Source organism: Photinus pyralis, unplaced genomic scaffold (assembly GCF_008802855.1).
Source record: "Photinus pyralis isolate 1611_PpyrPB1 unplaced genomic scaffold, Ppyr1.3 Ppyr1.4_LG4, whole genome shotgun sequence".
NCBI lineage: Eukaryota > Metazoa > Arthropoda > Insecta > Coleoptera > Lampyridae > Photinus > Photinus pyralis.
Window position 1 is genome coordinate 26,892,153 of NW_022170511.1, and position 11,409 is coordinate 26,903,561.

General features: G+C 35.2%; 1 protein-coding gene across 1 annotated transcript; it reads right to left on the bottom strand.

The window, feature by feature from the left end:
- Nucleotides 1–1,083: 1,083 nt before the first annotated feature.
- Nucleotides 1,084–2,459, bottom strand: LOC116169042 (juvenile hormone acid O-methyltransferase-like). The gene is made up of 3 exons (XM_031485071.1): nucleotides 2,095–2,459; nucleotides 1,768–2,045; nucleotides 1,084–1,715 (listed from the first exon to the last, which is right to left on the bottom strand). Exons 1-3 carry the CDS (start codon nucleotides 2,457–2,459, stop codon nucleotides 1,543–1,545), a joined length of 816 nt encoding a protein of 271 aa, XP_031340931.1. The 3' UTR covers nucleotides 1,084–1,542.
- Between the last annotated feature and the right edge of the window lie 8,950 nt (nucleotides 2,460–11,409).

The window sequence follows — 11,409 nt, forward strand, 5'->3', positions numbered from 1 at the left end:
GATATCTGTAAATCTTCGCCAGCGACAAAAACAAAGTATGTAGTATCAGGTAATTAACTTACATCTAAAACTAGGGGATTGCAAAGAAGATACCTAGATGGCGCAAGGATTTAAATAAGAGCACAAGGATACTACACTTAAGCGTTGAGTGAAAAATTCAACGACTTAAGCGAGAGTATATTTCGAATGTTAAACGAATTAAGAAAAAACGTTTAAACAGAAATCGCTACATATTATTATATTATATGATATTAATATATTATTATATTAATTATACATTACACACAAACACAGCACTAAAATATGTTTGATATATCGTCTGTGTTGAGTTAAGCGCATTTTTTTTTGTACCACATGGAATTGCCGTCTATTCACAATCGTGTGTGATTTATATGAATAGGTTTTAAACTTGCAGATTGTTTGATTAATTATTAGAATTATCTATAAAATATAGTGCCGATTAATAACATTTGATTAAATTAGTTTTACTGCCAGATACCTACTCCATGCGTTGAGAGCTTCATTAATCTATTTTTCTATCTCAGGCTTGATTTCAAATTCATTATTTCGGCAGCTACGACCACGACGAAGAGATATTGGTAAATAATCTTTGCCGGCGATTAATTTCAAATTTTGAAAGGAGATGCAGTGTTACCAACCTAAGTTAATGATAAATTTTCAAGGGGAAAGTTAGGAATACTTTTTTCAAATTAAAATTGAAGGGTTCAACAAAAAAAAGTAGTATGAAACATTTGTTGTAGTCTTGTCACTCGTTTATTCGAACCTTCGCCACGAACCCGTGCCATTTTATGCAATTCATATTTTATTATAATATTCCAATTTTGTCAGAAAAACAGTCAAAGACGTTGTATTTGCACAAAATACCCAGATTTTTGTTAACCTTGAGGTACAGTAATTAGATAATAACGGTAGAGTTTAAATTAAGACGTTTTAAAAACAAAATTGTGTTGTTTCAGAATTTTTTTGTTAATGGGCACCCTGTAGGTATAAACTTTATTTAAAAGTTTCTCAGCTGTTAGTATTCATTGACCTGAATAATATGTTGTAATGATTTCAACCAGAAAACTAAAATAGTCTCATGTATTTCCATTTTAGGAAAATATAATACAAACGTAGTTTGATAGTTGATAGATAGGGGTTGGTAGAACTGGAAAATCAAACCTGGATAATTTGACATCGTAAAGCCAGTTCTTTACAGTGACTGTATAAAGACAGTGTGGCCATAATGCTCCATGTCGGCCATGTTTTTTCCAATTTATCATTGAATTCATTGGTTTAACCGAATAGTAGATTTTGCTATGGTTACAATAACGTTGTTATAATATTGTCTTCAGCAAGATAAATTCATCACTTTGGTTTCCATGTTAATTTCCAGGGTATTTGGCCAAAACATGGCTGATCTCCCAACTACCCATAGAAAATAACACCACCGTATGACCACACTATCTCTATAGGGTCACTGTAAGTGCTTGAGCTACCGGGCGTCCTCTCTAATACACAATGCAAATCGGTAAAACGGGACTAATCGTTCTTTACAAGATGCAACGTGACTAAATTGTACGTATAATCTAAATATTCTTCATCATCTTCTCCCACTTTAATTAAATCCAAAGACTTTAACTTTGCTGGAATGTCTTCAATCAATTCGTCCATCAGGCGATCCGGCACTGTTATACCAAAGGAAGAGCAGGTGTCTAAAATAGTTAAAAGTAGGTACACTAAAACGCTAAAAGCAATGAAACCTACAAGGAAAGTCTTTAACATAGAATTTGTGCTTTTTTTCTTCCACTTTAAGGAAACATATCTTAAATCCAACAAAGGCCAGCATAGTTTCAAGTTCCTCTTTAATGTCAGACGATTCATTATACGGGCTGCGGTAGGTCTCGTAATCGCTGAAGTAGTGTTTCCATTTTTCATCCTCAGCAAAAGCCTTGTACACTAAAACACTGGAAGATGTGATGGGAAAGTAGCACAGGAATTCACCTGCAGGTTTTAGCATCCTCGCCACATTACTAAAGGCGGCCCTAAAATGAAACAATTTTATCCATTTGCAACAAGAACCCATCTACCTACTCGTGGTTATGAAATTGATGAAAACAAAAAAGCGAAAAGGCGTAATCGAAATATCCTTCAAGCTCGCCTGGTACGTCATCGTCAACGATATCCATTAGCCTAAAGGACGTAATTGGCGCCCACTCGTAGTGGATTTTGGCGTACTTGACAAAATCGGGACACTTATCGATGCCCACAATTGTCTTGATCGATTTTGGCAAATTTGGCAGCAGAACCTCGCGCGTAACGTTACCTGGCCCGCAACCAACGTCGATCACCCTGCAGCCTTCCTTCCATTCGACCCTGCTTGTTAAGCTGGGAACAATTTCGATTGCCACGCTCTTAGGAAAGTCGGCGTGTTTCACGTATGCCTCACTGCTCGTCATTTTCGAAACTAAATTGGAAAGTTTAAAGGAGTGATTGCGAACAAATAAACGCCAAGGTGCTGCCAATTTACATAAGTACGCTAAACAATATGCAAACATGGCCTATTTTACTTTTTAAATTAAAAATTGAGTACTAATTCGTGTTGTGAAATTTTCGATTATGACTGCCTGAGTCGAGTTCGCGACACGTGGTTACATTATTTGCTTTCCTTTAATAATCATAAAGGGGGATACGACAACAATTTCGAATCTCGACGAAATTGGGTGCGTGGGCTTCTTCAAGAAGAAAATAAATCCAAAATTAGTGTTTGAAAATTCAGAGCCGAGTGCCGAGGCCAGTTGGACATCCATATCCATAATCCATAAATTCGAGCCGACCTGAGTTTTCAAAAAGTTAGGTTCGGCTCGGGTCCATTCCATCCCTACGCGCCTCGGCATAATTACACATTATAATTATTATATAGCTACCTCTGGAGTTCCTCAAGGTTCTAACTTGGGTCCTCGATTATTCCTCATATTTATTAATGATTTATGCGAAGTAATATCCTCGAATGTACTACTATTTGCCGATGATGTAAAAATCTACTCATCAATTTATACAATTTCTGATTGTATTACTCTTCAAAATGATTTGTTTGCAATCTACAATTGGTGTTAATAAATTACAATTAAATATAGACAAATGGAAATCTATGTCGGTAGCGAGAAAAGTACATAAAATTGATTACAAGTATACCGTGAACTGTATTACTTTATCCCAATGTATACGTACTCGCGATCTGGAAGTGTTATTTGATTTAATGATCATGTTACCGAATCTGTTGCTTCTGCGTACAAAATGTTAGGCTTTGTAATAAGATGCACAAGGGACTTCGATATATAGATGTTATAAAGCTTTTGTATTTTAGCTTAGTTCGTCCTCAACTGGAATACGCCGCAATTATTTGGTACCCCCACTATAAATATTATAAAAACTTAGTGGAAAATATCCAAAGAAAATTTTTGAAATATTTATCATTAAAGCAGTTTGGTGCGTAACCTTGTCCAGGATTTGATCATGGAACATTATTAAATACCTTTAAAATGACATCTTGCAAATTTAGGGGAATTATAATTTGTCTTACTTTCTTATATAAATTACTAAACAATATTACTGATTGTCCTCAACTTTTAGCATCTATTAATTTTCGTGTGCCTAGGCTTAATAGTAGACAGTTTGATGCATTTTATGTCTCCCAATCTCGTACAAATTTACTACCAAGAGCTCCTGTCCATTTAATGTGCTCCTTATCTGTGATTTAGTTGATATCCACAACGACTCTATAAGTCACATCTTAGAATCTGCTCATTAGATTGTTTTCGAAATTTTCAACTTTTTTGTTTTTGTCAATTGTATTAAAATTTATTAGATTTAATTTACTACATACTTAATTTTTCTTAAGCATTATGGTTAGCATGTTATAGCTTATGAAGGTTTTGTCCTGTTATAGGTCTTATGCTGTTGGGTAAATATATGTTATTATTATTATTATAATTCACGAAAAAGAAACCGGAGCAGTAACGAAATGGCAATCTCCTTAAAAACCAATAAGTACTGTTGCCTTTTCCAAATCAAAATGTCGTGAATCGTAACAGTGAAGGAAGTAAGTTAATTTACTGCATCTAACTGAAGATAAATCCGAATCAAATGAGCAAAGGGAGATCGCCAAGGAGGATACCACTTGGAGTTTGTTGTTGTTTCAAAAATTCATCCTCATTTTTCGAAAAGGAAACCAACTGTTTCAATGTCGTTTGGACCGATGATTAATATATAAATTGTCCTTTCACTGCACCTGCACAAACAGAAGCACACCTTGTAACGGTAGCTTTTAATTTGGAATTATTTCTTGCAATTTGGTGAAGTTGAAGTTATGGAGATTTTTAGGGGTGCAGATGGTTTTGACAGCAGAGAATATATAGGGTGGTCGAAGTAATTTCAAAATTTTAATAATTTTATTGATTTGTATAGAGAATGAATTAAAGTTTAGCGATCGTTTTTTATACACCATTTGAATTCTATAGCGTGTTGACTTTTTATGACTTTAGGAAATTGTGGGCTCCAACTTGTCGAAGATAACAAAATGTAATCTTATCCTAATAAGGAGTAGTTGACAAAACAAGGTAGTTGTCAGATCATCACCTATATTGTAAAAATGCAATTCTGCAAAAAATTAAGTTCGTGGGTTTTCATATGCCATGCAAATCGGCTCTTCAAGAGAGATGGTTTAATTAATTACTAGAGATCATTTAAAAGGGGCTTTATTTAATTCACAAGTTAGGTAGGGATTAAGTTAGAGAGAGAGTTTTTTCGGGCATTCGGTTTTGGGTAACGGGAGCGTTAACAGTGAAGGTATGGCTTTTCTGGGAGATTTCGGTTTAAATCGAGCCAAGTTATAGAAATTTCAAGCGCTACGAGCAAAAAAATTGTAAAAAAAATTGTTAGTAATTTTCAAGTAAAATTGGATTTGTTTTCTTAAAGGTACCAATGTATGGGCAATTTGTACCAGTCTGTCTTATCATATATGATATCATTGACAATGGATCTGCTATAAAAATACACGTACTCCTACACCACTGAACCGATTTGGGCGATATAGGGCTCATTTAAAAGAGCTTGGTCCAAGGATTCTGCGTATATTTTGGTTTTGCGCATGCGCAGTGTCAAAAATTTGGTTTAACGCATGTGCACTGCTAACTTTTTTATTTATGAAGATATTTAAATGAAACTTTGTATGTAAACACTACGAATATAAGTAAAATTAACGATGCTTTCAAAATGCTGTTTTGCGCATGCACAATTCCAACTTCCTTATTTACGGACGCATTTAAATGAAATTTAATAGATAGGCACTTGGAATACAAACAAATCTAACACAAGTTTTAAAATTTGGTTTTGCGCATGCGCAATGGCAACTTTCTTATTTATGAAAGCAGTTAAATGAAATATCAAATGTAGGCACTTTGAATGAAACTAAAACTAATACCGGTTTCAAAATTACTGTTTACGCATGCTGTATGTTTTATTTATGAAATTTCTAATGTAGACAATGCGCAATGCTATTTACGAAAGCATTTAAAACAGTTTCAAATGTAAATACTTCGAATAAAAGTAAAACTAATGCCCATTTCAAAATTTGTTTGTATTTATATACGCTCCACTATTTTTCATTAAGTTGTATAAACTTCGACGATAGGCGACTCATTTGAAAGAGAATGAGGTAAGGATCTCGTGCCTACCGGTATTTTTTCTTGGTCCTAGCATTAATATTATTTAGAGGAAAATACGCTCTCGTCATTTATGTTTGCATAATGACTTTGTAACTTGTTTTGGTTAGTGTCTACTATGTTTTCTGCTTGTTTATTCTTCAAAGTATAGTTAGGCTGTATGAAAATTTCTATTCTGTGCGTTATTTATTAAAATGGATGGGGTAGAAAGTAATCAAGCCTTCAGTGCAACTATTGTTCGACATGTTAGGATCGACAATATCCACAAAGAACGTTGAAAACGTTCTGAATAATCAGTTCTGACCTGATTAACAAATACATGACAATTTTCCATGTTGTGACAAGCAGTCACAAATTTTATAAACCCTTATGCAAATCCCCGGTACGAATCTCTCCAACTTATTTTGCACGCGAAAATTTACTGATGTGGAACTTCCCAAACGGCAAACATACTGTACTTTTCTTTCACTTTTCAGTAAAATTCACAATATTTTCTACAGAAAACATAAGAAGCGCATATAATGTTGCCAATAGAGACGAGAAATAACCTTTATTTATTTCGACACTCTTCCGTAAAAGCCAATATGAAGGAGATTCCATACACGATTGTGATCTCCCGTACATTTTAAGTGCACAAAATCTTCACTTTAAAAGCATCCATCTTTATGGCACACATTAAAAAGGGCCGTAAAAGGTAATTGAAGGTGCAACCCTCCGAGTTCATTTCCTTTTTTTAAAAAGATGTAAGCCTATGTTCACAATCTGCGCGCATCAACAATTTCAAAAGTAACCTTTAGCAAGCTTTAAGACCTTTGTGTAAACTCTAATCAATGAAGCAAATGGTTGGGTAGATCGCGAAACAAAATTAATCTTCATCCTTCTTTGATCATATTTTATTTGATGGTCGCTTTTAGGCGCAATTATATTTTTTCGGACTTAACGACGACTATGAAAGCTCGCCTCTCTGTGACGAGTTTCATTAAAATATTTTTTTCGGTGTTAAATTAATGGCGTTTTCAATTATGTAATTGCGGCGGGAATAATTAAATGAATCCTCTTGAACCCGGTCATTTTTTTCTCTTGTTGCCGTCAAATGAAGGTGCAAATGATGTAGATGCTTTATGACTACTTTTTAAATGGGTTATACTGTACGCACCTATTCAGTACACATATTTCACTAAAAAAGGGGAATCAACATTGGAACCGTAATAATGCGAGATTATCCTTTTTTTTTTAAAATAGAGTTGATGCCGTATAGATAGGTATTTATAAGACAGAAACAGATCACCAGAATTATATCTTGATGGTACATGGTAGCAAAGCAAATTTTCTGCGTTTGACGTAATCGTACCGTGAAAGGTAGTTGAACGTTTCTATTTTTAGAGCAAACAGAAAAAAAATCACATAAAATTGAATCAGACTTTTATTTGTTTTTATTGTGGGAATACTGGGAATCTTCTACAAGAATCCCGTTACATATTTAATCAGACACACAAAGCATCACCAACGGACACACTTAATACTTGTGGGTGCAAATTGATCATTTTGACTGTTTATTGCCTCTATAACGCTCCGTTTCAAGATATAGGTACGCACTCCAACATGTAACACCAGAGGCCTGGGGTTTGCAACAATTTGTTCGTTAAGGGAGGACGTTGTTCGGACTGATAATGTTCCTGGAGCTATTCACACTCCAGTGCAAATGGCCATTTAGTATTTAGACTTTGCAGCAGTCCAATGTGTTGCGTATTATTTGACCTACAGAGCCAATAAGATTTTTTGTAAAGGAGTCATAATATTGTCAAGGAGTTCCAGTTTGCACAGTTAAGTGCATTTTGGAAATTAATTCCATATACACTTTGTACATGAATTTTTTTTTCAAATGGGTTAATTTTGCTAGGAGTTTTTTAACGTACTTTATATTGAAATGTCCTCTTTCTTATAAAGTAGAAATAATTTAAATATTCAAATTTGGCCAATACACAGATAAGTGTAGATACGTACATTTTTATGCACATCTTATTAGAGAAAGTTGGTGATTAATGGGCGCATGAATTATGACAATGATTTTTTAAAGAGATTTAACTGATTCACTTTATTAATTAACAATAAATAAAATTAACTTTGCAAAAATCGATCTTCTCCTAAATAAACAATTTGGACCCGAAACAGCCACTAGGTCTCAAATACATGCATGATGCGTTGGACCCTGATTTTCAGGACAGTGCATACGATACATCAATCCGACTGTAACTGCAGATTGTGAAATCGAAAAATGAATCTCTTCGCTTTTTATAACAGTTAGTTCTTGTTTCGGGGTTAGTTTTCATTAACAAGCAAACGTATTCACTTTCTTAACAATCGAGCAGTTTTGAGCGCATTTTTGATTCTCAAATAGGAGCTAATTGTCGGCTACTCGGTCGAGATCTCGGTAACGGAATATCGTATAGAACTTTTGGGTTTTCGGCATAATATTCGCACTATTGTGTTATTTCTGCATCGTATATGAATGCCAGTTTTTTCGTTTATTAAATACCATGAAAAACAGAACGTTAAGAGGATATCGAAATATCATTGCAAATTTAAAATAATTCTAAAGAAAAGAAAAAAACCGTCTCAATTACTTGGAGCAATTTTTCGAAATATTTAGATTTCATTTAAAAGAAAAATTCTATCTCACGATAAGACCCTAATTTTCTTATTTTTTATTAGCTCCATGTTAAATTTTTTAATTTAGATTATATACATTGGTAGGGAATGGACCTTTTGTTTCCATTTCCCGGTGGGCCTTTTGGGGTCCAGTCCAATACTGCGCATGGTCAATTTGATATTGTAGTAAATTAGTTGTTGAATCTCAGTGTCATCGCCGTTAAACCAAATTTTTCAAATTGAAAAATTGAAGGGTCGAGAGAACTACAGAAATTTACGGTACAGGGTACAGTACAGTACAGTATTGGTATTTCTGTAAAGGTGATAGATACAGATAAATAGGGTTAATTGTGTAATCGCTATAACTCCCCGTTAGTTACTTCGCATTTTTTTCACACCTACATTAGCGAATTATTAGTATTTTTCTTATTACCACCCACAGATTGTTCTAAGGTCGTTAATAAAAAAGTGAAGTCAAACAATCTCTATGGTGGCTTTATACCTCAAAATGAGCCAGAGCTGTCTACTGCTCGCGAGCGTTTCGCTTGAAAAAGCGCTCCAAGCGGAAAAAGCACTTGCGAGCACTTTTCGGAGCGGCCGCTTGGTGCTCGATGCTCGAGCGCTTTTTTCTGCCTGCGAGCGCTTTTTCCGCTCATGAGCGTTTTTTCGCTCGCAAGCTCTTTTTTCGCTCGTGAGCTTTTTTTATATTAATTTGATTAATAGGGAAGGGGCTCTTTACACACAAACATTTAAAGGTCGCCCCTCATACATTTAAAATCTACGCTAGATAATACAAGAAAAATTAAGCCCTTAGAGAAATTCTCCGAAACATTGCATTTTCTCTTTGTAGGTACCTTCCTCCAACATTTCCCAGATATTCGCATTCGCATTTTACATCGCTAGTAGATGTGCCTCGTCTAGACGATCTCTCCGCCCTTTGAGAGCACTCTCCTTCAACACTCCGTTCTGCAGATATTTACACTGAAAATATTGACATCAGTAGATACCTATGTCTCGTCCTACTGTTTCACTTGCCCTTTATGAGTACCCTCTTCGGACACTTCGTTTTCAAGATATTCGCTTCGACTTCACCAATACATATTATGTCTCGTCCAGACGATTCATTTTGCCTTTGTAATTACTTTCCTCCGACAAACCGTTTTTGAGATATTCGCATCATCATTATATTTCTTTTTGGCGTCCCAATCACCCTTTGTGAGTACTCTCCTCCGACAATCTGTTCTTGAGATACAAGGAATTATACCCGATCACGATAAGGGGTCGAGGAATAGGATTATGGTTAGTAGAAGTTAATTCTGTTCGTTGAGACCTTTCATTAGAGTAGAATGCAAAATGGCGATGGATTTATACACAGGGTTGTCAATAACCACATATGATTGTGTAATTTGTGAAAACCCTTTTCCTATTGCAATTCAGGAAAGTTGGTCGGTAACATTCAAATGGCATAATTTCTTAAAATGGTCATTCATAAATTGTTTAATTAAGTCTAAAAGGCATTACATAATGACTCATTGCATTGATAGGTGTTTCCAAAATGATTTATATTGCTGTGGTTAAGATATCAAGTTCCTTAAACTCCACCAAAGTTTAAAAGCACTTGAAATGAACTTTGGGCGCGGATCAATAAAATTAATCGTAACTGAGCATGAGACATCTCTCTAAATCGTTAAAGGGATCGAACAACTTGTATGATTTTACATAAAAAAAAATTATTCTGCAACTACAAATGAAATTAAACATCCTATTTGACAAAATTGGACTACATTCTACAGCGTCCTAATAAACAAACCCCGCATATGAGTTCGATTACAAATTAAACAAACAAAAAAGAAGACCGTTTCTGAAGCATTTGCATACTGAACACCTCATTTTCCAGCTACAGACAATTACATAGTTCTTCAAACTTTTTGCGATATCCCAATAGACCACAGTGGCTGAAACCAGTCATTGTTTTTTTCCCATTCTCAAGTACGGGGGCAGGAGGTTGATAGTCTTTTTCCAGACAGTGGTTCCATATAAGAACTTGAAGACTGGTGCGCTTCATAAGCTAAGGTAAAGCATTTTCCGTTGGAGGATACTCCTCCTCAATTGTTTTGCTTTTTTAAAAATAAAAAAGGACCATCTACACTCATTAACTGTGTTTCAGTCAGATGCTGCATCATACAAAATAATCACAAAAATGTCTGCTTGGTACGCATGATATCTTCATCCGGGAGTCTTTCGCTCTTTCTATCAGCTGCTCCTCAAAAGAGAAATTAATGTTAGGATATGCCATCTGCATTTTCCAAGCTACTTTATTTTTGCCTCCACAAAATGATGACATGGTATCGCAACTTATAATGATATACTTAGATAAATGAGAACGTAGGTCGTAGATGCCTATTTACAGTTCCAAAATGTATCCAAGTTTGTTGAATGTTTTCCAAATTTGAAAAGGCGGATAAGTAATGCCTACAACATCTGAGTCTACTGTTCGAATGCTGACGTATTTGTGGCCATTATCAGCTGAACTTTGCTGATCAAATTGCTCTTTCTTCAAGCGTACAGGCTATTGTTTTTAGTTTTTAGTAAAGAGCTGCTTTATGTTTTCATCTACTCGTAAAAATACTTTATAAAGGATGGGGCGCGGTAAATTGCTTTTTTCGAATTCACGCTGTGGGTGCGAGAGTGGGCATGGTTTAAACGGGAGGTTTGTATTCATCTGTTGTTCAGTTGACACGTGAGGAGCGCTCGTTTTGTGATGAAGCGTATTTTTCAAATTCCCTCTAGATCATTTTAGTGTAGAGTGCTTTTCGTTTGCGATTTGGAGTTCCCCCACGCGGACTTTTTCCTGGACGGTAAAAAATAGGGCAAATGGGTAAATTTATTTAGAACAATAAGGGATGGCTCGTCTGTACGAAAAAGCGTTACAATACCAGAAAATATCAAACGAGTTAGAGAAGTAGTACTGCAATATTCGAAACGCTCAGCTCGGAAACAACCAAAATTTGTTGTATAATCCAAAAACGTGTGCACT

Bases quoted from the DNA above. Each gene is read 5' to 3' on its own strand.
- LOC116169042 (XM_031485071.1), bottom strand. From the start codon at position 2,459: ATGACGAGCAGTGAGGCATACGTGAAACACGCCGACTTTCCTAAGAGC. The intron at 2,046-2,094 runs GTAGGTAGATGG...GTTTCATTTTAG, and splicing joins CATCAATTTCATAACCACGA to GGCCGCCTTTAGTAATGTGG. The intron at 1,716-1,767 runs GTAGGTTTCATT...TAACTATTTTAG, and splicing joins CTATGTTAAAGACTTTCCTT to ACACCTGCTCTTCCTTTGGT.